Source organism: Eptesicus fuscus, chromosome 7, assembly GCF_027574615.1.
Source record: "Eptesicus fuscus isolate TK198812 chromosome 7, DD_ASM_mEF_20220401, whole genome shotgun sequence".
Lineage (NCBI taxonomy): Eukaryota > Metazoa > Chordata > Mammalia > Chiroptera > Vespertilionidae > Eptesicus > Eptesicus fuscus.
In genome coordinates this window covers 86,500,984-86,528,469 of record NC_072479.1, presented here as the reverse complement: position 1 = coordinate 86,528,469, position 27,486 = coordinate 86,500,984, and the positions used below count along the sequence as shown (strand labels likewise).

Sequence of the window (27,486 nt, the reverse complement as noted above, 5' to 3'; positions counted from 1 at the left end):
CAAACCTACTTTTGCCCCACATTACTGTGGTCCTACTTGCCGTTCTCAAAGTAAGAGTGAAGCTTAACATCTCTGTAAAACATGTTTACTGAATTAGGTATTCCTCTTCTGCGAAACGTTTTTTAAATATTTTGCCCAATTTTTTGTATTTCTAATTCATTTGTGACCATTGTATGTTCTTTGTATTAATACTGTGTTAGTTACAAATATTTGAAATATCTTATTTCAGTTCTACTTTTTAAATTTTGATAGTGTTTTAATGACACAAGTTCATAATTTTAGTGTAGAAGAATAAATTATTTCCCTTTTTGGTACACATATTTTGTATCTTTTTAAAGAAATTCTGCTATGGTAGCCAGCTTATAACATAGTCCTCAGTGTCCAGCTGGTGTTGCTCAGTGGTTGAGCATTGACCTATGAACCAAGAGGTTGCAGTTTGATTCTTGGTCAAGGCACATGCCTGAGTTGCTGGCTTGATCCTGAGTGGGGGGAGTGCAGGAGACAGCTGATCAATGATTCTCTCTCATCATTGATGTTTGTAACTCTCTCTCCCTCTCTCTCTTCCTCTCTGAAATCAATAAAAATATTTAAAAAAATAAAAGTCTAAAAAAAAAAAAAGGATAGCTCTCAGTGATTTGCATCTTGAGCTCGTCATGCCTTTGGGTAATCCACTTCTGTAGTATATCAGTTTGGTCTATGTGACCAATGGAATGCACCAGAAGTTAAAGTGTTTGACTTCTGAGGCTAGATCCTAAAAGACATTGCTACTTTCACTTGCTCTCTTGGATTTCTTCCACTGGGGAAAGCCAATCATCATATTGTGAGAACACTCAAGAAACCCTATGGAGCGTTCCTATGGTGAGAATCTGAGGCCTTCTAACAAAACCAGTACCAAGTGGCCAGCCATGTGAGTGAGGCATCTCGGAAGCAGATCCTTCAGCTCTTGGCAGGCTTCCACATGACTGCAGTCACAGTTACTATTTTGACCAGAAGAATTTCTCAGTGGAGTTTTGTGGCAAGTCCTTCTTAATTTTTAATAGTTACCTCATTATGAGTCTTCAGATAGACAAAATAGCACCATCTCTTGCCCAAGGAATGTGTGTGAAAAGAGGTATGAAGAAAGTTAAGAATGCATAACAAATTTTTAAAAATGGAAGAGTTCACTCAATTATTAGTGGAAAGAGGAAACTATGAGAGGGATGACTGAAAGAAGCAAGGCGTCTGGATATTTCCGTGAACCTCTATGAAAAGAAATATACATAAATTACAAGAGGAAATTATAATTTTAAGATAGGTCTCCATTTTAAATGTGACAATGAATAAAGTTCAACTCATAGATAAACCTTCTTCATCTCACATATTGAATTTCTTTTAGAATCGCAGAAAACATCATTCCAGCCCCATCCTCCAGGACTCCAGAAAACTATTGAAGCACATTCCTCTGCAGAAAAATTGGGCTCACCCTGATGCCATAATCTAAAGAGAAAAAAAAAAGGATAAAAACACGTCAGTGAATGCACAGTGATTAATTAGAAAGTATATAGAGTTGGGGTTGAAGAGAATGGGGTTCAGGGTGAAAGAACACTCCAGTGATTGCTCTCCTCTTCTCATACTGCCCTCCTCAAAGACCCCAAGTGTAAACACACACTTTTGTAATTGCTCCTCTAACATTCCCCGGGCAAATTTTTATGAAATAGAGTAAAATTGACCTTGTCCCTAAAATCTGATCTTCATTTTTTTTCTCTATAAAGAGCCCTTAACCTGATCTGGGTTGTTAAACAATTTGTATCTTAGTAGCATAATAAAGAGATTGCCTCCTTAATTTGTGTACTCTTACCACATTCCTAAATAACTATATTCTCATGGAGCTTGAGGCTGGTCATAAGAAGTTACCTTGCCTACAAGGAATACAATCTGTAGTAAGGGTGACAAGGTTTGGATGGGTGTTTTTGGAATTAAGAGACATGGTTTTCTCCTGACTCATTTTGATCTTAAACAAATAATTTATTCTCTTCAGGTATTTGATTCTTCACTTATAAAAATAGGAATCATAGTCAGCAAATAGCTTATAAAATTATGTGAATATCACATGCAATAATGTATAATTAAATTCTGGATTTTTTTCAAAGCCATGAATAAATAGTATTATTATATAATTACTAGAGGCCCAGTGCATGAAATTCGTGCACAGGGGAGGGGGTTGTCCCTCAGCCCAGCCTGCACCCTCTCCAATCTGGGATCCCTCAGGTGATGTCTGACTGCCAGTTTAAACTGGCAGTCGAACATCCCTGTCACAATCCTGGACTGCTGTCTCCTAACCACTCGCTGGCCTGCCTGCCTGATCACCCCTAACTACCTCTGCCTGCCTGCCTGTCTGATCGCCCCTAACTGCCTCTGCCTGCAGGCCTGATGGCTCCCTAACTGCTCCCCTGCCGGCCAGATCACCACTTAACCTCTCCCCTCCCAGCCTGATCACCCCTAACTGCTTGCTCCCCTGCCAGCCTGATCACCCCTAACCACCTCTGCCTCAGACCCCGTCACCGTGGCTTTGTCCGGAAGGAAGTCAGACATCTGGAAGATGTACAGTCGACTTGGCTCTAATTAGCATATTACCCTTTTATTAGTATAGATCCTCCTAGAATTGAACACAGTTCTCACACATGTATTTTAAGTCTTATTAATTAAAGTAAAATGTAATTGAAGTGTCTATACAAGTTTAGAGGCAGCAAATTGTAATGAATAAGAGAACCATCTTTGGAGTTAGACATGGAGTTGAGGCCCTGTTTATCATCTTACTACTTATTGACTTCAGAAAAGTTAATTCACTTTTCATCAGTAAAATGAGTTCTAAAAAAGTTTTCATGAAGTTTAAGTGTGACAATACACGCACTTAATAATCATGCATTTGCCGAAACCGGTTTGGCTCAGTGGATAGAGTGTCGGTCTGTGGACTGAGGGGTCCCGGGTTCGATTCCTGTCAAGGGCATGTACATTGGTTGCGGGCACATCCCCGGTGGGGGGGTGTGCAGGAGGCAGCTGGTCGATGTTTCTCTCTCATCGATGTTTCTAGCTCTCTATCCCTTTCCCTTCCTCTCTGTAGAAAATCAATAAAATATATTTTTAAAAAAATAATCGTGCATTTAAGAGCTTAATAATTGTTAGAATCTGTTATTATCAATATAATTATCAGTATTAGCATTAACAGTCACTGCCAACAAAATTTCCCTACATTTTTATGTAAACAAAGCCTATGGTTCATTAATGTGAGTCTGTACTCACCTGACATTTTCCGTGTAGGGTGTCTGATCAATCCATTGCCAACTGTCATTCCCTTGTGGATCTGAGAGTCCCAGAAAATAAGAAAGTGATTCATTCAGCAGCTGAACAATGAAATCCTGCATAAAGAAAAAGAAGCCATAGACTGAAATTCCCAAATTGAATAGAGTAAGAGTTCCTTAGAGCTCTAAAGAGAAAATAAGATGCCAGCTGTGAGGAACAGTGTTAAGACAGCTCAGAACAGGCCCAAAAACACCATCATTACGAGAAGGAGGGAGTTATAACCCATGAATTTCCATCGCAGACAGAATGCTTTTTTTTCTTCACCAAGTGGTAGAATTCTCTTAAAATGTATCTCAGTTTTTGCACTTTCAACCATTTTTAAAATTGTATACATTCAGATGTACTAGTATTCTAGCTTATTTCTCATTGTTTATCAGTGAAATTGCATTTGAGTTATCAAAATTCAAATGTTTCTCTCCTCTCCTAAGTAGTAATTCTCTAATAATTAATTACTTTTAAAAGTTAAACATGAAGGAGTGCTTATTATATTTATAACAGTAGTGATGATTTCTTAAAAAAAATTATTAGTCTCATATTTCCATCTGGGCTTCTGTATCACCTTTTTAATCTATCAGAATTGTTTCTGGTTGAGATAAGATATCCCCCTTTTTTCCCCATTGACCCCACTCCTCCCTCCTTCCCTCCCCCCTCTTCCCAGGCCTTCACTGGCACTATTGTCTGTGTCCATGGGTTATGCATATATGCATATAAAATTCTTTGGTTTAATCTCTCCTGCTCCAACCTCATTCCCTCTGAGAATCATCAGTCTGTTGCATACTTCCTTATCTCTAGATCTATTTTGTTTGTCAGTTTATTTTGTTCATTAGATTCCATTTATAAGTGAGATTGTGTGATATTTGTCTTTCTCTGACTGGCTTATTTCACTTAGCATAATACTCTCCAGATCCCTCTATGCTCAAAGGTTAAGTGATCCTTCTTTTTTACAGCTGCATAGTATCTCATGGTATATACTATATACACCATGTAAATGTACACAGCTTTTTTTATCCACTCATATACTGATGGGCACTTGGGCTGTTTCCAGATCTTAGCTATTGTAAATTGCACTTCTATGAACATAGAGATGCACATATTCATGCTGATTGGCGTTTCAAGTGTCTTAGGATATACTCCTAGAATTGTAGAGATCTTTTTACAACAATGTGAATATAGTTAACTATTGAACTGTACACTTAAAAACAGCTAAGATGATAAATTTTATTTTTAATTAAATTTACTTTATTTAAATGAAAATGAAAAATAAAGAAAACAAAAGTACCTGCTCTGCTTTTGTGTTGAGTACCACCAAATGAGCCCCCATCCGAACACAGTTCTGCTCACTCTTAGACCAAAAATTTTCTTCATCAGAAATGAAGTAGCAGCTGGAACCAAAAGATTTCCAAGTACTTGGGCAACATCCCCAGACTTTTTCTATGTTGAATGAAATAGAAGAGTGAGTGCAAGAGGAGACAATTAAGATTAAAGAGGTAAATTCCATATAAGTGAAATCTGAGGTTGTGTTCTAGAGATGGGCTTGTTAATTCATGTATTTATTGTTCCCTAAATTATATAATTTGGGGCCATAGGACTGCTTTTAAATAAACATTTTCTAACCTTAAGTCCTCAATATTTACCAAGATTTACCTGCAGAATTTATCTGGAATTTTTGCCAAAACATCACTATAAAATTTTTTTCTGTTCTTTATATCCCTTATACATTAGATGCACCAAGTTCTATCAGGGTTACAAATTACTAATAAAGGTGTATCTCAAATGCCAATTCTACTTAATAATCTTGGGCAAGCCACAAGTCTCAAGTTTTTAAAATGGAAATGATAATTATTCACAGGGTTATTATGAAAATTAGAATTCTGCCTTAGTCAAATTCTGACTCCACCATTTATTATGTATGCCGTTGGGCAAATTGCATAACCTCCTTGAGCTTTAGTTATTTTGTCTTCAAAATGGAAATAAAAACAGTACCAAACCCAAAGGGAAACTTAATCACATAATATGTGCAAAGCACTTTAAAAGATGCTTAACATGGAATAATTGCTCATAAATGTTACTTATTACTAATTTTTACACAGCATCAAACTTATAAGAGTTTTAAAAATGATCACTTCTCTGAAAATATACAAACATATTCTCGACCAAAAGTTAATAAAGGAATATTTTCTATAAATTTGACTTGCGATCCTTTTTCATTATTTTGCCCAAACGATTTTCCTTTGGCTTGTTTTGACACCATGTATGTTTTACCTGGGTGTCTTGCTGTTAGCATTACAAATGAAAGTTAATTTTCTAAAGTAAAAATTTTCTAGATGTAATTTATTTACAGGATATTTTTCCTTACATGATATTCTTCTACTATCCCCCTTTTTTGGTTTAAATATTGGGAGGCTTTTGGAAATTTTATGCTGTAATCTTGATAGCTTTTAAATTTTACTTTTTTGCACTAAAATGTGACTGCTTTAGGTTCATTATATGTTACGCAATTTTACCATGAGATGAACTACCAGTAAAAATTTTAGTTAACACTTTAGGAACAGCTTTTTTTGTCCAGTACAATTGATTTTTCTAGAGTATTTGCTTATTTTGATTGGCCAATTTAAATTAGTCTGAAAACTTGACTACTATTTTACTGTCAAATTTAATACTCTAACAACCATCTTGTTTTACCCTGTAAATATTAGTGGAGAGGATGCTCCAGCCATGAAGACAGAAGAGAAACAGTCCAGAGATGGAAGACACTGACCATGCCTTGCCATACTAGCAGTCAGCAGATGTGCGTCACTGCAGATTGCCCAGGACCAAACCAGAGAGGGTGAGACCTGCATTTCCACCATTTGTCCACCATCCAGAACTGAAATATCATTGCTGTTATGTACACATAAACAACTGTTGGACATAGAAATCGGGACTCAAAAGAACTGTTGGCCCAGAAAGAAACTCACTATAGAGATTCATTTGCCTCTCAGCATAACCATTATTGCTTGTCTCATTTTCGGTTCCTATAAGTGTATTCCTAGTATCACATGAGCTCACTCATCTAGGGGAAATGATGAACAACATAGACTGAAGAACAAGAACAGCATGACTGTCAGACCTCAGAGGGAAGGTAGGGGAGGGTGGGGACAAGGGAGATAGATCAACCAAAGGACTTGTGGTTGCATATGAGCCTAACCAGTGATCATGGACAACAGAGGGATGGGGGCATGCATAGGGGGAGGTTTGGGATGGGAATGGGGGGTGTGGTTGGTGACAAATATGGGATACCTTAATCAATAAAGTAATTTAAAAAATAAAAATTAAAAAAATAAAAATGATCACTTCTCTCTCCTTTCTCATTAGAAACAATAATTTGCCATTATCCTAGAATTAAAAATTTCTAGCTAACCAACACAGATCCACTGACATGTTTTGATCATATATGTCTATATACATGTTCATATACAATTTTAGCACATATATGTATACTTAAATAATAAGTTGTTTTGATTTATTGAATTTTAAATCTTTTTAAAAGTGTAATATATGTGGTCTTCTTGGCTTCATTTTTTTATTCCATTTGCTAATATTTAATCATGTTGTTATATATAGCTCTATGTTATTCATTTTTAATATTATTGCATTAAAATTTACATATTAAATGATGAGAAACAATCTATAGAATTATTCTTCCTTTAATAATATTACAATGTGAATAAAATAAATAGACCATATATATAAATTTCCACTTTTGGAAATTTATCTTAATTATGCTTTCGGTTCATTATTAAATATTGTTTTTCATAATACTCCTTAAAGTATGTATTAACAATATGTTAATTTAACATGTCTAATTAGGTGGACTGTTTTGATGGTGAGGATTGACTTAGTCAGTTAAATTATGTATGGAAGCATTTTACAAATGTTAAATATGCTAAATCTACAGTTCCAAGGTTGACAAAACCATTTAAAGCTGTGATGAAAGGAAGCATTTGTCAAAAAGATATATGGGCATTAATAATGTTTTATTTTTCCAATTGTGCTTTGTAATTACAAAAAGAAGTGTACTTAATAGTCATTTTATAAATCTTATAAACTCTTCTTTTTGGTGTAATCCCAGAAATTGAGAAAGTGAATCACTATTGACTGAGAAGAAAACAAACCTTTTGTAAATTACTCTATTATTCTTTATATTTAACAACATTAAAAAATTACCTAATCAAATTCTCAGTGAATAGATTATTACAAATAATTTTTGATACTAGATCACTATATGTTTTTAGCAAAAAACTAAAAAATTGTGTGACATTCTAACAAAACACTTTCTATTCTATCAATTTATTTAGATAAGTAAGATTTATCATATTGTGTCACTAAAGTGAAATATAAGGAAGGAGTTAATGTTGAATTCTACCTCACTCTAGTAGTAATGTTATTCAATAGTAAGTATATCTGATTGCATTTTTTAAAGTCCATTTGTCTCCTTAAAATACTAGAGGGCAGTGCACGAAATTCATGCACGGCAATCAGGGCCAATTAGGGCCTTCTGGCTACTGGCTGGAGCCTCCCTTCATTCTGTACTGCCCCCTGGTGGTTAGCACACATCATAGCGAGTGATAGAACTCCCGGTCTCCTAGTCTAACTCCTGTAAGAACACTTTGTATATTCACCTTTTATATATATAGACTAGAGGCCCAGTGCACGAAATGGGCCCCATGCATGGGTGGGGACCCTAGGCCTGGTCAGTGATCAGGGCCAATTGGGGCCTTCCGGCTGCCGGCCAGGGCCTTCCTTTTTGCTGCTGGCCAGGGACTTCCTGCCAGCTGCTAGCTGCCAGCCAGGGCCTGCCGGATTGGGGGAGGGACTGTGGGAGGTTGGCCAGCTGCGGGAGGGACCAGGGGAGGTTGGCAGTGCAGGAGGTTGGCTGTGGGAGCACACTGATCACCAGGGGGCAGCTCCTGCATCTGTCCCCTGGTGGCCAGTGCGCATCAAGCAACCAGTGTTCTGGTTGTTCCGGTGGTTCTGGCATTCTGGTCTCTTAGACTTTTATAAACATAGACTAGAGGCCCGATGCACAAAATTCATGCAAGAGTAGGCCTTCCTTCCCCCGGCTGCCGGCACCAGCTTCCCTCTGGCAACCGGGACCCGGGCTTTCCTCACAGCCCCAGCTTCATCTGGAAGGTCGTCTGGAAGGTCGTCCAGAAGGACATCCAGTCTAATTAGCATATTATGCTTTTATTATTATAGATGGGCTTCTAATAGTTTTATTTTATCAGTAATAATTTATAAAAGTATATAATAAATATGTAATGTTTTGAATATACTGTATATTCTGATGATAATTATAATAAATCCATCCAGAAGAAATTTTATAACAAGCTTAATGTTCCATAGGAAATAAAACTATTAGTCATGTTCTTATTTACATATCTTGACAGACAGGGAAGTGCTGTGTGAATGTTAGTCTAAGGCGGGGAAAGAATGATGTAATACACAGGACTGTTAGTAATACAAGCTTTTCTTCTTTTTTAATATTCATGATGGAGTAGGGGTAGCAATTTGTAATGGTATCTAGACACCAAAGATTCATTTTAAAAACAGGTTTAACTGTTTTATTTTTAAATGTTGATATTTACAAAGTTCCAAAAATTATAGCTTTTGCTTCTAATACATAATAAGCAAATTTAGATTTCAGATTAAATAAGGGGATACATAGTTTTTCAATATATTTCTGGAGTTTTGACAAGCCTGCTTCTGCATGTCTCAGCACTCGGACTGGGGCTGAGTGGAAAACAAATAGGAAAAGATACATGTGGATCTCGATTATCTTTTTACTTTTAATAAATATGGAAAATTTTTGTTTGGACTTTTCAGTTTTTATTGTAATAATAATGTGAAAGGATGTTCTTAAAATCTGAGCACTTTTATTTGCTGATATGGTAGCATATAAGATAATTTTATCATATAAGCTTATCTGTAACTTGACTTATTTGTATCAAACAGCTTGAAAGGTTATAACAGGGAGTAAGTTTGCAGTTTCTTATGCCAGATGGATGTAGGGTTAATTTAATTAACACCTATGGTTGTCTCATTCATTTCAGAGCATTTTGAAAGCAAAGGCTAAAGTACCCATTGTTGCTTCCAGGAGGTAGTCTGTAAAACTCCAGTTTTTGATACAGGAGTGTCTCACATTGTTGGGATTTCTTCACTTGGAAGAAATAAGGCCATACAGACCACTAGAACATGGATTTTGCCTTTCTTTGGCATTTCTCACTAGACATAGTGCAAGGCAGACCATGATTTTGAATTCAGCTCTCTTAATTGTCCACATATGAGGGTGCCAGCACCACATTTTAAAGTGAGGACAACCTCTTCCTGAGCCATGTTTCACCATCCAAATTGACCAGTAATAAAGCTGACACTTGTAATTCAGATGGGTGTTATTAACTAGGAACCTTAGATAACAAAAATAAATTTTATCCAAATGATAAGGTTAAGGATAATTTGAAATCAAAACTTTCATGAAGAATTTCTAGGGTTGGCTTGAGCAAATTGCATGGTGTATGTTAATAACACTTATTGATCTCAAGAAGCCTGGAGAAGGGCAAATCTAGAGCCTGATATGAGCATGTAAGTTTAGAGATATCTCTTTTTAATATATTTTTTATTTATTTCAGAGAGGAAGGGCGAGGAAGAGAGAGGAATAGAAACATCAATGATGAGATACACACATGGATTAGTTACCTCCTGCATGTGCCCCAACCAGGGCTCAGGCCACGGAGGAGCCTGCAACGGAGGTACGTGCCTTTGACCAGAATTGAACCGGGACATTTCAGTCTACAGACTGAGATAACCCAGCTATGGTGAGATATCCATTTTTTAAAAATAGAATAAACCAATCTTGAGTTCACCTCTGACATCTCTTTCTCGGAGAAAAGAGGAAGTCTGGTTAAGAATTGCAACACCTGCCCTAACTGGTTTGGCTCAGTGGATAGAGTGTTGGCCTGTGGACTGAAAGGTCCCAGGTTCGATTCTGGTCAAGGGCGTGTACCTTGGTTGTCGGCACATCCCCAGTAGGAGGTGTCAGGAGGCCACTGATCGATGTTTCTCTCTCATTGATGTTTCTAACTCTCTATCACTCTCCCTTCCTCTCTGTAAAAAATCAATAAAATATATATATATTTTAAAAAGAATTGCAACACCTTACCTGTCACCCTTGTCCCTTCATTGAAGCAGGTTAGACTTGCATGATATGTATGTAACTCAGACAGCCTTTTGTCAGTTTTTACATATGTAAAATGATAAGTCACTGTGGAGGAAGAAGGAAGGTTAGTATCCATTGATTTTTTTTTGCTACAAAACCTTATGCTCTATAAATCTGTGCCAAGCAGGCTTCCCTCCAACTGTAACCATTTTCTTCTCTCTATTCAAACTCAATACAGACCATGTTCAATTACTGCTTGTCTCTATTCATTTGTTTGTCTATAAGCCTGTACGTTTTTGTTGTTGCTCTTTCCCCATTGAAATTTAAGTTCTATATTCTAGGACAGAGATTCTCTTTCTACATATATTAATCACAAACACCTAGAATAGAGACTTTCAAAAATAATCCATAGATATCTGTTGATACACAAACTGTCTGCTTCTTCTTAATTTTCATAATCATGAAGCAAGAATGCAGATTATTTTTACATTTTCTAAAAGTTCTGACTGTTAGTAGCTACAGATAAAAATATGAGGTAAATAGAAACCAATGGGAGCCTTTAAACATTTAGAAACATTTTAAATGTCTCAAATAAACATTACCTTTTATGTTCAAAGGTGTGCACATAGAGAAAGACCTGTTTTTTCTTGGGCCCTGAATTGATTCTTCACTCATTTCTGTGTTAGCCTTCTACTACTAAAGCTCACTACTTTTCTACCATTATCTTAGCCTATGCCTTGGGGTCCTGAATATCTGCTTCATCTTGATTAATAAAATAACTGTTCTTAAACCCTCTTCTCTCTTGCACTTGACCATAAAAAGTGAAACATATTCTAACTTTTTGATAATTATTTTTATTTTTGTTTTAGTGAAGACCAAGACATTTATTTGAATCTTGAGGGAACTTCAAACATGGCCCATCTGGCATATGAAATCACTTTCACTTCCTTCCAGACTATTTTATAACTATTTTTAATCAACTTAGCAGAGAATGGAGAACAAAATTGTAGATTAGAGAGAACAAAATGTTGAAGATTTCTCACAAAATGTACTTGAAATATTTATTTGGAAGCAAATGGAACAGAAAAGAAATATTTCATTCCCTTACATCCTCAATATCTCATTTGAATATTTATTTTCCTTATATTGGAAAAGACTCTCACAAGAAAACCAAAGAAGCTATTCTAAAGTATTATGATTATAAAAGCAATTATAGTTGTATTCTCAATAGTGGGCTTTTGTGACTAGAGAATATGTGATCACTAGTGAACCATGTAGTGAAAAATGATGTCTTAAAAGATGCCAATTAACATCCATCCATATGTGAGGTCATGATTGAGAATATACTAATAAAACCAGGTGAAATATATCTGGAAGCAGAATCAATTATCAAAATATGAAGAAAGAAGAGAAAAGAGAGGGAGGAGAAAGAGGAAGAAGAAGAGAGGAAATCAACAAAAGCATTGCATTCCAAGTAACAGCTGAGATATTAATGGTGTATAGAACATGACAGGCAAAGAAATCACAAGAGTGTCACCTCAGTGAAGAACTTACCCACACAACTCACGATGAAACAAGCGCTGAGGAATGCTATGGAAATCACAGCAACAGACCAGATCTTCACGTGGTACCACCATACTCGCCTTTCTGTCAGAGAGACAAGACAAATGCAGTTACCATGGAGCCAGGAAGCCAGAGTTCCTAAGAAGCTTAGAACAATGAAGAAACTATGTGAAGAATCTCATATTAATTAAAAACCTAAAAGAAGAAGAGAGCATAAAAACTCCCTCAGATGGTGATAAAAGGAGACTTAACTTGGGGTGATAAATACACAATATAATATGCAGATGATGTATTGTAGAATTGTATACCTGAAGCTGACATAATTTTATTAATCAATGTCAACCCAATAAATTCAATAAAATTTTTGAATAAACTCTCTCAGAATAAATAACCAGGTAGTAGCTCTGAAGTCCTAAACAATCGAGGAAAAAGTCATCCTCAATCAACTGTATTTTTTACTTCCCTTTTTTTTTTCTTCTTAAATATTACATTCACCCATGGATTCCCCATCTTTCTCAAACCATCACTTTTGTCTCCTCCTTCTCATACCACTGTATTAATATTTTTTTATTCATTCTGACAAGTATGTCTGGCTCTGAGGAATTAGTCTTTCTTCTAACTTCTCATGATTGTTATGATAGTACAATCTGTATCCCTCCAATCTGTTCATTGTCTATCTCTTCTCTCCAGATAACTCATCATCTCATCACACACTTCTTTCTTTCTGGAATTAAGAAAAGGAATGCTCACCTCTACCTTGAGGTTGCCCTTCTTGCACCATCATGTGGGCTCCTTGTGTTCAGAAGGCCCAGGAGCCTCTTGTATGTCTTTTTCTCTGAAAATGTTACCCAGAGCTTTGACTTCATTCAAATAGGTCAGAGATGAGACAAACAACTAAACACTGACAAGGCTAAGAGCCGGTATAAAGTATGCCTCAAAAGAAGAAGTCGCGGTTTAGATTTTAAAAAAGAAAGGAAGAAACTCCCTCAAAATAAATAAGCACATCCTATCTAATAATAGACAGATATGCAAATTGACCATACCTCTGACACACCCACAAGCCACGCCCACAAGCCACGCCCACCATCCAATCAGAGCGAGTATGCAAATTAACCCAAACCAAGATGGCTACAGCCACAGAGAGCAAGGTTTCCTAGGTAACAGAGGAAGACAAGCTTTCCACCTGCCCTTGCCAGGCCTAAGCCTCAACTCAAGCTACAAAGTTTCAATTATAGAAGGTAAACAAATTCAAACAAATGGCAGCAGAATGGAGCTTGAGAGAGCAGGCCAGGATTGCCATCGGCAACAGGGGAAGCAAAGCTTTCCGCACACCCTGGCCAGGCCCACCCGCTTAAGGCAACAAAGTTTCAATTATAACCCCAACACAAATGGCTGCGGGCCTCGGAGGGAGCCCCAGGCTTGGCTCCGCTCCAGGCTACAAAGTTTCAATTGTAGAAGGAAAATAAATTCCAGATACCAGGGCCTTGGCTTGGGTTGCCAGGGGGCATGGCCGGCCTGCAAACCACCACAGGCCCCTCGCTCAGGCCACCCCACACCCCAAGGGAACCCCCACCTGATCCGGGAAGCCCTTCAGGGCAAACCAGATGGCCCCCACCCTTGTACCAGGCCTCTATCCTATCTAATAAAAGAGTAATATGCAGATTGATCATCACTGCAACACACAATATAGCTGTGGGCCTAAACAGGCAGTCAGACATCCCTCAAGGGGTCCCATATTGGAGAGGGTACAGGCTGGGCTGAGGGACAACCCCCTTCCGTGCACGAATTTCGTGCACTGGGCCTCTAGTGAGTAAATAAACTTCAAACTTTTAGTTTAGACTAAAGTTTCCAGTGATTTTAAAATATCAGGAAAAATTAGAGGAAATTGAGAAACACATCTAAAACAGCTCATGAAAACTTTGACAAGAATGTTGAGATCACTTGTTCAGTTTCTGACATGAAATTTCTCCCCCTGATTCCTATTTATTCTGGCATGCAAAGTAGAAAAATTTATATACCCAAAAAGAAATTTATTAAATTAATTAGGTGTATGCCTAATTAATTTAAGTGCTCCCTAGCCAATCTTTACATTGGATTTTATGTAAGGCTTAATCCATGTGTTGAGCAGTGTCCTAGGAAGTGAGCAAAAGTCTGATTGAATAAATATGGCTTAAAAATATGTTAATATTTTTACTTAAAGATCCATGGACATTGTTCAGGAATGTGATTGCAAAATGGAAGGTTCTGGAATTTATCTACAAAAGTAATTAAACATTCTTAATGAATCAAGACTGGTACTGAGCAGGAGAACCCAAGATGGGGGCATAGGTAAACAACTAAACTGCTGCCTCGCACAACAATTTCAAAACTACAACTAAAAGACAAAACGTCTATCACCCAAAGCCACGGGAGGGCTGGATGAGTGGAAGTTCTACAACTAGACGGAAAGAGAAAAGAGCATTCAGTGCACAAACGCTGAAAAGCTGAGGTACGGGGGTGTGTGTGATATGGGCTGGCGGTGGATCCCGGCTGGCAGCGGGCGTTGCTTTCAACCCGAAGGGGAGATGCGCAGGACCCAAACTCCTATGGGGAGAAGCTGGACTGTCTGTCATCAGGTTGGAAAGTGAGGGTGGTTTGCTTGCAGTGCTGCGCGGAGGAATAATTGCTTGCTGAGTTGGGGCGCGAGACGCGGGGACACGGTCAGAGGCACAGGATGGCTGGCTGCTAGCCATTGCTGTTTGCCATGCCCTAGCCTAGTGACGCCCTGAGACCACGCCTCGCACAACTTACAAACTCACCCAAACTCCAAGCAGTGGCTTTTGCATATGAATGGCCTTCACTATCGCCGCTTAACCTAGCAAACTTGCAAACCGCTTCAGACAGCTCCATAATCTACAAATCCCAAGCAGGGAGGAGAGGACTGTAGTTCTCGCTGTACCTCCTGAAGGGTGACCTCAGACAGTAGCTGACCTGCACCCCTTTGGAGATCCAGAAGCCAGTGTACCTAGTGGTCAGTGTGAGACACAGAGTTCAACTCCTCACATCCATAAGTGACACATTCAAGAGGCAGACTCAGTGAGCACCAAAGCCCCACTGAAACAAATCCTGCACTATAAGCATGTCTCCAGCACAGCAGTTCTTCCATTATAAACACAGCAGGTCCCCACAGCCAATTGGCCTGGAGGACAATTCCTCCCAGTGTACCAACAGCAATCAAGGCTTAACTACACCAAAACTTTGCACTCAGCCCACAAAGGGGTGTATCAAGACCGTCCACCTCAGGTGATTGGGGAGGCTGAGCCACTGGCCCCTATAGGTCACCTACCACACAAAGCCACTCCATCAACACAGGGAAGCAGCCAAAATGTGGAGACACAGAAACATGTCACGAATGAAAGAAATGGAGGAAAGAAAACTACGGGACGACATAGAGTTCAAAACCACATTTATAAGGTTACTCAAGAATCTTCTAAAAACCGCTGAGAAACTTGATGAGACCTTTAAGGACCTTAATGAGAATGCCAAAAAAATGGAAAAGGACCAGTCAGAAATTAAGCATACACTGTCTGAAATAAAGAATATACAGAAACAAAACTGTAGACCAACGTACCCCAAGAATCAAACCAAAGATCTGAAATATGAGGAAACAAAAAACACCCAACCAGAAAACAAAAAGAAAAAAGAATCCAAAACTTTGAAGATAGTGTAAGAAACCTCTGGGACAACTTCAAGCATACCAACATCAGAATTATGGGGGTGCCAGAAGAAGTCAGAGAGCAAGATACTGAAAACCTATTTGAAGAAATAATGACTGAAAACTTCCCCCACCTGATGAAAGAAATAGACTTACAAGTACAGGAAGCATACAGAACCCCAAACAAAAGGAATCCAAAGAGGACCACACCAAGACAAATCATAATTAAAATGCCAAGGGCAAAAGACAAAGAGAGAATCTTGAAAGCAGCAAGAGAAAAACAGTTAGTTACCTACAAGGGAGTACCCATACAACTGTCAGGTGATTTCTCAAGAGAAACTACGCAGGCCAGAAGGGAGTGGCAAGAAATATTCAAAGTGATCGACAGCAAGAACCTACAACCAAGATTACTCTACCCAGCAAAGCTATCATTCAGAATTGAAGGTCAGATAAAGAGCTTCACAGACAAGAAAAAGCTAAAGGAGTTCATCACCACCAAACAAGAATTACATGAAATGCTGAAGGGTATTCTTTAAGAAGAAGAGGAAGAAGAAAAATGTAAAGATAAAAATTATGAACAACAAAAAGACATCAAATACATACCTACCAACAAGTGAATCTAAAAATCAAGTGAATAAAAAGTCTGAAGAACAGAATGGACTGGTGAAGATAATGGAAACAAGGACATAGAAAGGGAGTGGACTGACAATTCTCAGGGGGGAAAGGGGTCTGGGGGGTGCGGGAAGAGATTGGACAAAAATCTTAAACCTATGGATGAAGACAGTGGGGAATCAGGTGGAGGGGAGCTATGGGGGAAAAATAAAAGAGGAACACCTGTAATAATCTGAACAACAATTTATTTTCAAAAAAAAGAAGTAACTTCATTAGAAGGCTGTTTTTAAAGAAAAAAACTGAACACTTTAATATTGCATTTTATTTATTGACTAGAGGCCCGGTGCACAAAATTTGTGCACGGGGGGAGGGGAGGGGTCCCTCAGCCCAGCCTGCACCTTCTCCAATCTGGGACCCCTCGAAGGATGTCCAACTGCCCGTTTTAGGCCCAATCCTATTGGGACATCCCTCTCACAATCCAGGACTGCTGGCTTCCAACTGCTCACCTGCCTGCCTTCCTGATTACCCCTAACTGCTTCTGCCTGACAGCCTGATCACACCCTAACTACTCCCCTTCCAGCCTGATTGATGCCTAACTGCTCCTCTGCCAGCCTGATTGCCCCTAACTGCCCCCCCCTGCAGGCCTGGTCACTCCTAACTGCCCTCCCCTGAAGGCCTGGTCATCCATAACTGCCCTCCCTTGCAGGCCTGGTCGCTCCCAACTGCCCTTCCCTGCTGGCCTGATCACCCACAACTGCCCTCCCTTGCAGGCCTGGTCCCTCCCAACTGCCCTCCCCTGCTGGCCATCTTGTTGTGGCCATCTTGTGTCCACATGGGGGCAGCCATCTTGTGTGTTAGAGTGATGGTCAATTTGCATATTACTCTTTTATTAGATAGGATAGTACAATTAATCTACTCTCAGTATTAAAATGTTACTAATCTTTTTAGAGGCAGCAGTGTAAATATATAAATGTGTTTCATTGTTTCACAGAATTTTAGTTCAAAACTGCAATATATTTCAAGGTGTCTCAGTTATATATTGGTAAATAACAAACCACCCCAAAACTTATTGTCTATAAACTATTTTCCTATCTTTCAAAATTCTGTTGATTTATTGGGACTCAGCTAAATTCTTCTTAACTTAAATGTCACACTTTAACACAAATCTTACATAAAAGCTATTACACACAATCTTAACTTAATAGTGTTCTAGGGAAAATTAAAGAAAATACATTTTTAACCATGTTCATACAATATAACATGGAGGAAGGAGAAAAGTTCCAGCACTGAATTATATTATCATCCTCCACTTCATTTCAGGTCAAGCATACCTTCTACTCCGACAATAAAAAGCATTTAGGAAAATAATTGCTTTTTATTTGCCCTCCCTACATTCCATCCCCATATTACTGGAATAATAATGGGAAAAAGCTCATGGTAAATAAAATTTCCCCAGAATTGCCATGGAAGTTGTTTTCTGGGAGGTAAACTGGTAAATTCTACGTATAATGTATAAAATCAGGCCAGTATAAAAATAACTCATTTGACAAACGACGCAAGAGTATACAATGGAGGCAAGACAGTCTCTTCAATATTGGTGTTGGGAAAATTGAACAGACACATTAAAAAAAAAAAATGAAACTAGACCACCAACTTACACCAGACACAAAAATAAACTCAAAATGGATAAAGGACTTAAACGTAAGATGGGAAACCATAGAAATCTTAAAAGAATTCATTGGCAGCAAAATATCAGACATATGTTGTAGCAATATCTTTACTGACACCACTCCTAGGGCAATGTGAACTAAGGAGAAAATAAACTAATGGGACTACATCAAAATAAAAAGCTTCTGCACAGCAAAAGAAACCATCAACAAAACAACAAAAGAACCCACTGCATGGGAGGACATATTTGCCAATGTTAGATCCGTTAAGGGCTTAATCTCCAAAATTTATAGGGAACTCATACAACTTAACAAAAGGAAAGAGAAACAATTCAATCAAAAAATGGGCAAAGGACCTAAATAGATAATTTTTGAAAGAGGACATGCAGAAGGTCAAGAGACATATGAAAACATGCTCAAAGTCACTAATCATCTGAGAGATGCAAAACAAAATGACAATGAGGTACCATCTCACACCTGTCAGATTGGCTATCATCAATAAATCAACAAACGACAAGTGCTGTCAAGGCTGTGGATGAAAAGGAACCCTCATGCACTACTGGTGGGAATGCAAACTAGTGTAGCCACTGTAGAAACCTGTAGAAATATGGAGTTTCCTCAAAAAATTAAAAATGTAACTTTCATTTGACCTGATAATCCCACTTCTAGGAATATATCCCAAGAAATAAGAAACACCAGTCAGGAGGTAGAAAGATGGCAGTCAGCAGGACAATAGTAAGGAAGAGAGTGTGAGAGAGTGAGGGAGTGAAAGGGGAGTGTGTGGATGTGTGGGTGTGTGTGTGTGTGTGGATGTGTGTGTGTTAGATCCTGCAAGACTTTCCAGGGCTGGCAGACTGGGCTCTCATAGGTGGGGAGCTCCTGCTACCGCTGCAAGCACTCCCCAGCAGTGATGCTGGCACAAAAACCACACTCCACTATGACTAAGAGCCCAGCCTCACCATCACCCAACTTGGCCTCAGATGAAAACCGAGACGCTATAGCCACTCTGGACAAAGACCTGCTACCACAGCTACAGACCCACAGACACCAAGACTCAAGCCACCCTAGCCTCAGGCTTCTGAGTCCCAGAGAGCATTTCCCTCCCACCTACCCACCGTGGTGTCCTAGGTCCCATGTATCCCAAGCAACCCCTGACTGTTACTGCACATGGCTCCCACAGGCCACACCTCCTGAGCACCCCAGCTGACTCTTGACTCTCTGCATGCACGGCTCCCACCAGCCACATCTCTTGGGCACCAGAGCCAACCCTGACTGTCAGCATCTGGGGCTTCTGCCGGCTGTGCCTCCTAGGCACCCAAGCTGGCCCCTGACTGTCAGTGCACATGTTTCCTGCTAGACTGTGGTGGCCGCACATCTCTCAGTCTCCCAAACCCGCCCCTGACTGTTGGGGTGCACTATACTCCCGCCAAGCCCGCAGTCAGAGCTCAGGCCCTGTGCAACTTGGCAATTGGAACCTTCAGTGACAGCAAAAATGGGAAGACCAAAAAGCAACCCCCAAATGAAAGAAAAGGGGGAATCACCCAAAAAAGGGAACTAAATGAAGCAAAGACATGCAATATGTCAGAAAAATAATTAAGAATAATGGTCATACAGTTCATAAACCAGATGGACGAGAAAATCACCTACCTATGTAAGAATCAAGAACTCAAAAGTGATATAGCTACAGTAAAACACACGATGGAAGGTTTCAACAGTAGACTAAGAGAAGTGGAGGACCGAATTAGTGAGCTAGAAGATAGGGTAGAGAAACAAGCCCAATCTGAACAGAAACTGGAGAAAAAAATTAGAAAGCAGGAGGAGAGCATAAGGGAGCTTTGGGACAACATGAAATTAAGTAACATAAGCATAATAGGGGTTCCAGAAGGACAAGAAGAGCAGCAAAAATTAGAGACCTTATATAAAGAAATAATGACAGAAAACTTCCCTGATATGGGGAAGAAAAAAGTCACACAATCACAGAAGAGTCCCAAACAAGTTGAACCCTAAAAGACCAACCCCAGGACACATCATAATTACAATGGCAAACATTAATGACAAAGAAAGAATCTTAAGGGCTACAAGAGAGAGGCAGAGAGTTACCTACAAAGGGTCTCCCATTAGATTAACAAATGATTTCTCAACAAAAACACATCAGACCAGAAGGGAATGGAATAAAGTATACAAAGTAATGCAAAGCAAGGGACTGAATCCAAGAATACTCTATCCAGCAAGGCTATCATTCAAAATTAAAGGGAAAATCAGGAGCTTCACAGACCAAAAAAAAAAAGGCTAAGGGAATTTATCAATACCAAACCAGCAATGTAAGAAATGCTAAAGGGAGCCAAAACCGGTTTGGCTCAGTGGATAGAGCGTCGGCCTGCGGACTGAAGGGTCCCAGGTTCGATTCCGGTCAAGGGCACGTACCTTGGTTGCGGGCACATCCCCGGTAGGGGGTGTGCAAGAGGCAGCTGATCGATGTTTCTCACTCTCTATCCCTCTCCCTTCCTCTCTGTAAAAAATCAATTAAATATATTTAAAAAAAAAAAGAAATGCTAAAGGGACTGTTGTAAAAAGAAGGGGGGACAAGGGGAAGAAGGAACACAGGCACAAAAAATAAAAATGGTTACAAACAAATATCTATCAATAATTTTAAACATCAATGGCCTAAATGCTCCAATCGAAAGACATCAAGTGGCTGAATGGATAAGAAAACATGGCCCATGTATATGCTGTCCACAAGAGACCCACCTCAGAAAAAGAGACTCACACAGACTGAAAGTGAAGGGATGGAAAAATATATTTCAGGCAAGTGGAAATGAAAAAAAAAAAAAAAAAAAAAACTTGGGTAGAAATACTTATATCTGATAAAATAGACCTCAAAGTGAAGGCCATAACAAAAGATAACGAAGGCCACTCATAATACTAAAGGAATCGATACAACAAGAGGCTATAACTCTGGTAAACATATATGCACCCAATACAGAAGCACCTAAATACATTTAAAAAAAAACTTCTGAAAGCTATCAAGGGAGAGTTCAACAGAAAAGCCCAGAGTGAGCAGAATGAAAGAGATAATAAAGATCAGAGCAGAAATAAATGACATAGAGACCAAAAAATCAACACAAAAGATCTTTGAAAGGATAAACAAGATTGATGAAGCTCTAGGCAGCCTCACCAAGAAGCAAAGAGGGAGGACTCAAATAAACAAAATCAGAAATGAAAGAGGTGAAATAACAACAAACCCCACAGAAATACAAAGTATTGTCAAACAAACAAACAACAACAACAACAAAACCACCACTATGAACAACTCTATTCCAACAAACTAAACCTAGAGGAAATGGACATATTCCTAGAAAAATACGACCTTCCAAAACTCAACCATGAAGAATCAAAAAATCTTAACAGACCAATAACTAAGGAAGAAATTGAAGCAGCCATCAAAAAACTTCCAGCAAACAAAAGCCCAGGGCCAGACAGCTTCACAGGGAAGTTTTACCAAACATTCAAGGAAGAACTAAAACCTATCCTTCTCAGACTATTCCAAAAAATTCAACAGGAAGGCATACTTCCAAGCTCTTTCTATGAAGCCAGCATCACCCTAATCCCAAAACCAGATAAGGACACTACAAAGAAAGAGAATTAGAGGCCAATATCCCTCATGATGCTAAAATCCTCAACAAAATTCTAGCAAATCAGATCCAGTTTTACATTAGAAAGATCACACACCATGACCAGTGGGATTTATTCCAGGGATGCAAGGCTGGTACAATATTCACAAATCAATATAAAAAAAATTGAGAGACAAAAATCACATAATCATATCAATTGATACAGAAAAGGCATTTGACAAAATCCAACACCCTTTTCTGATAAAAACTCTCAACAAAGTGGGAATTTAGGGATTATACCTCAACATAATAAAAGCCTTATATGATAAACCTACAGCCAACATCATACTCAATGTGCAAAAACTAAAATCATTTCCCCTAAGAACAGGTACAAGACAGAGATGCCCACTTTTACCACTCCTGTTCAACATAGTACTGGAAGTGCTAGCCATAGTGATCAGACAAGAAGAAGAAATAAAAGGCATCCAAATTGGAAAGAAGTAAAATTGTCATTATTCGCAGATGACATGATATTGTACATAGAAAACCCTAAAGACTCCATCAAAAAACTACTAGAATTAATAAATGAATTTGGCAATGTAGTAGAATACAAAATTAACTCCCAGAAATCTATGGCTTTTTTATACATCAACTAGAGGCCTGGTGCATGAAATTCATGCATGGGTAGGGTTCCTGGCTGGTGATCAGGGCCAATCTGTGGAGCAACCAGCGGTGTCATTGGGCTCCCCGCTTGCACCCGCCTTGGCCTGTGCTGCCTGCTCATCGGACCTGCCCCCCACCACCACCACCACCACTGATCGCCTCCCTATGTAGGGTGACTTGCGGGGTTATCTGGGGGCCTCGCATCCACTTTGGCTAGCCTGGCGCCCGCCCACTCACCAGCCCTGTCTTCACCCACCGCTGCTGGTCAGGGTCTGTGGGCTGGGGACAGCTCCTGCATTGAGCATCTGCCCCCTGGTGGCCAGTGTGCATCATAGCGACTGGTCATTCCGCCGGTTGTTCTGCCATTAGGTCGATTTGCATATTAGGGTTTTATTATATAGGATAATGAACTCATAGGAAGATAAACTTAAAAAACTATATATATACCATTTACCATTGCAACAAAAAAATAAAGATACCTAGGAATAAATTTAATCAAGGAGGTAAAGGACCTGTACTCTGAAAATTACAGGACCATGAAATAAGAGATAGAGAAAGACATAAACAAATGGAAGAATATACAGTGTTCATGGATTGGTAGAATCAACATCATTAAAATGTCCATACTACCCAAGGCAATCTATAGGTTCAATGAAATCCCCATTAAAATACCAATGGCATACTTCAAAGACCTAGAACAAACTCTCCAAAAATTCATCTGGAATTAAAAAATAAATAAAAACAACCTGATTAGCTGCAACAACATTGAGAAACAAGAACAAAGTTGGAGGGATCACAATGCCAGATATCAAGCTATACTACAAAGCCACTGTCCTCAAAACTGCCTGGTACTGGCACTAGAACGGACATATAGACCAATGGAAGAGAACAGAGAACCCAGAAATTGACACAAGCCATTATGTTCACTTAATATTTGACAAAGGAGCCCTGGCAGGTTTGGCTCAGTGGATTGAGCATAGCCTGCGAACTGAAGGGTCCCAGGTTCGATTCCAGTCAAGGCATGTACCTCAGTTGTGGGCACATCCCCAGTAGGGGGTGTGCAGGAGGCAGCTGATCAATGTTTCTCTCTCATCGATGTTTCTAGTTTTCTATCCTTCTCTATTCCTCTCTATAAAAAATCGATAAAATATATTTAAGAATAAATATATATATTTGAGAAAGGAGGGAAGAGTATACAAGGGAGGCAAGACACTATCTTCAATAAATGGTTGGGAAAATTGGTCAGATACATGAAAAAAACGAAACTAGACCACCAACTTACACTAGACACAAAAATAAACTTAAAATGGATACAGGACTTAAACGTAAGATGGGAAACCATAAAAATCATAGAAGAATCCATAGGCAGCAAAATAGCAGGCATTTGTCGTAGCAATATCTTTACTGACACCACTCCTAGGACAATGGAAACTAAGGAGAAAATAAACAAATGGGACTACATCAAAATAAAAAGCTTCTGCACAGCAAGAGAAACCATCAACAAAACAACAAGAAAGCCCACTGCATGGTAGAACACATTTGCCAATGTTATCTCTGATAAGTGTTTAATCTCCAAAATTTATAGGGAACTCATACAACTTAACAAAAGGGAGATAAACAATCCAATCAAAAAATGGGCAAAGGACCTAAACAGACACTTTTTAAAAGAGGACATACAGAAGGCCAAGAGACGTATGAAAACATGCTCAAAGTCACTAATCATCTGAGAGATACAAATCAAAACAACAATGAGGTACCATCTCACACCTATCAGAATGGTTATCATCAACAAATCAACAAATGACAAGTGCTGGAAAGGATGCGGAAAAAAAGAAACCCTCTTACACTGCTGGTGGGAATGCAGACTGGTGCAGCCACTGTGGAGAACAGTATGGTGTATCCTCAAAAAATTAAAAATGGAACTCCCATTTGACCCAGTAATCCCACTTCTAGGAATATATCCCAAGAAAACAGAAACACCAATCAGAAAGGATATATGCACCCCTGTGTTCATAGCAGCACAACTTACAATAGCTAAGATTTGGAAACAACCTAAGTGCCCATCAGCAGATGAGTGGATTAGAAAACTATGGTACATCTACACAATGGAACACTATGCTGCTGTAAAAAAGAAGGAACTCTTACCATTTGCAATAGCATGGATGGACCTGGAGAACATTATGATAAGTGAAATAAGCCAGTTGGAAAAAAGATAAATATTACATGATCTCACTCATTTGTGGAATATAATGAACAACATAATCTGATGAACAAAAATAGGTCCAGGGACTCAGAAGCATCGAACAGACTGACCAATCTCAGAGGGAAGGTAGGAGATGGGGGGCAGGGTAAGAGATCAACCGAAGGACTTGTATATATGCATATAAGCATAACCAATGGACACAGACAGTAGGGGGTTGAGGGCATGGGCTGGAGGGGGGGAACGGCTGGGGATATGTCAATGGGGGGAAAGGAGACACACGTAATACTTTAAACAATAAGGAATTTTAAAACATAACTTAATTGAGATATAGGCAAGCAATGAGTGGTAAATATAATTAACTATACTGTTAAATCAAGAAAATTATAGGCCACATGGAGATAGTCATAGAGAAAATCAGCTTTATCATGATTAATTATAACTACCATAATAAAGAATGAATTGCAGGCCTTATTGTAAATATTATATATTTTATATTGTTTTAGAAAGAAAATAATGTGTAAGAACTTTAGTAAAAAGGGGGACACAAATATGCCAGGAGTCATTTTGAGTGGCAATCCATACATGGAAATTATAAAACTTAAAGAAAAAAGTACCAGAAAACCTAATGAATACAAACCTATGTCAACTCATCAGTGTTAACCTAAAAATAAACGGTCAAAGTGAGAAGCAAAAAGCATTTATTTAGGATCCAAAGGCTATTCTGGAAGCACTGATGGATTCAGGAAGACACTTCATGTTCTTAGTAGGAGTTTATGTCAAGGGGTATTTGAGAAAGTAATAGGAACAAATGTATGGATAGAAGCAAGGGATTGCTATAGGTGCAGACAGACTAACATAGTGATGCTAATTCTAAAGAATTTCTTTAATTTTCAGTCAGGAGTCATTATATCAGCTTTCTTTGTTGCTGTTTTAGGTTGTGTTGTTGTTATTGTTGTAAAGAGTTGTTTGAGATACAGTGCTGTTTTAGGCCCAGTCCAAAGGTTATTTTGCAAGTTTTAATATTCCAAAGATTTGAGAAGTAAGACCTGCAAGGCAGTTTCAATGGGGTGGCAGCTCTGACTCCATTTTAAAGTGGCTCCGTTTTTACACCAGTAATGACTTCTAATTCTCTAATTCTGAATATCCTGTGCTCAATCTCTGGTTATGCTGTGCCTGCACTCTGCTATTAAATGACAGTTCAAGTCCAAACAGAGAATGTGAAGAAGCAGAAGAGCCTACTGGGCCAAGGCTGAAACTTATCCTCCATTGGTGTGCACTATATTCCAAATGATATGTAATATGCTTTTAGTGAAAATAATGAATCTGTCTGAGAGAAATGGAATGGAATGGTTGGTACTGTTTTCCTTTTGAGCAGCCCATCCTATATAGTAAAGAATTAATATACTAATTAGACCTGATGGTGGAACACCCCTCCGGATGACCTTCTGGATGAAGCCAGGGCTACAAGGGCCAAGGTAGCTGGGGGCTATGAGGGCCGAGGCAGCCAGGGCTGTGAGGGCCGAGCCCCTTGCACGAATTTTGTGCATCTGGCCTCTGGTAAATAGATAAATTTAGGTAAATGGAGGAGCCACATCATATTATATCAGTATCTAACTCAGGGGTGGGGACCATTTTTCTGCCAACAGACATTTGGATATTTATAACATCACTAGAGGCCCGGTGCATGAAATTCGTGCATGGGGGGGCGTGTCCCTCAGCCCAGCCTGCACCCTATCCAATCTGGGACCCCTCGAGGGATGGCCAACTGCCCGTTTAGGCCAGATCCCGGGCAGTCGGACATCCCTCTCACAATCCAGGACAGCTGGCTCCCAACTGCTCGCCTGCCTGCCTTCCTGATTGCCCCTAACCGCTTCTGCCTGCCAGCCTGATCACCCCCTAACCACTCCACTGCCAGCCTGATTGATGTCTAACTGCTCCCCTGCCAGCCTGTTTGCCCCCAACTTCCCTCCTCTGCCGGCCTTGTCACCCCTAACTGCCTTCCCCTGCAGGGTTGATCGCCTCCAACTGCCCTCCCTTGCAGGCCTGGTCCCTCTCAACTGCCCTCCCTTGCAGGCCTGGTGTCTCCCTACTGCCCTTCCCTGCTGGCCGTCTTGTGGTGGCCATCTTGTGTCCACATGGGGGCAGGAACTTTGACCAAATGGGGGCAGCCATATTGTGTGTTGGAGTGATGTCAATCTGCATATTACTCTTTTATTAGATAGGATAGAAGCCTGGTGCACAGGTGGGGGCAGGCTGGTTTGCCCTGAAGGGTGTCCTGGATCAGGGTGGGGGTTCCCTTAGGGCATGGGGCGGCCTGAGCGAGGGGCCTATGGTGGCTTGCAGGCCAGCCACACCCCCTGGTGACCCAAGTGGAGGCCTTGGTATCTGGAATTTATTTACCTTCTACAATTGAAACTTTGCAGCCTGGAGCAGAGACAAGCCTTCTGCTCGCTCAGTGGATGCAGCCATTTCTGTTGGGACTTATGTATCTAATATAATTGAAACTTTGTAGCCTTAAGCGGAGGCCTGGGCTGGACAGGGCTGCAGAAGCTTAGCTTCCTCCATTGCCGGGGGCAACCCTTGCCTTCCGCTCTTTCCAGCTCAGTGGCTGCCGCCATTTCTGTTTGGATTTGTTTACCTTCTATAATTGAAACTTGGTAGCCTTGAGTGGAGGCCTAGGCCGGCAAGGGCAGGCGGAAAGCTTGTCTTCCTCTGTTGACGGGGAAACCCAAGCCTCCCTCCTGCTCTCTGTGGCTGCAGCCATTTGGATAAGGTTTATTTGCATATTTGCTCCTGTTTGGCTGGTGGGCATGGCTTATGGGTGTAGCAAAGGTGCGGTCAATTTGCATATTACTCTTTTATTAAGTAGGATTCTTGGACCATACTAAATTATCAACTTAACAATAAGCTTGCTGTATTTGGTCAAACATTTAATTAAC

The 27,486-nt window shown here is 39.6% G+C and overlaps 1 protein-coding gene across 1 annotated transcript; it reads right to left on the bottom strand.

Annotated features, from left to right (window-relative positions):
- Positions 1-1,064: 1,064 nt before the first annotated feature.
- Positions 1,065-13,080, bottom strand: LOC103289047 (C-type lectin domain family 6 member A). Its single transcript, XM_008144893.3, has 6 exons — positions 12,848-13,080; positions 12,089-12,181; positions 10,538-10,639; positions 4,619-4,770; positions 3,280-3,395; positions 1,065-1,476 (listed from the first exon to the last, which is right to left on the bottom strand). Exons 1-6 carry the CDS (start codon positions 12,879-12,881, stop codon positions 1,332-1,334), a joined length of 642 nt encoding a protein of 213 aa, XP_008143115.3. The 5' UTR covers positions 12,882-13,080; the 3' UTR covers positions 1,065-1,331.
- Between the last annotated feature and the right edge of the window lie 14,406 nt (positions 13,081-27,486).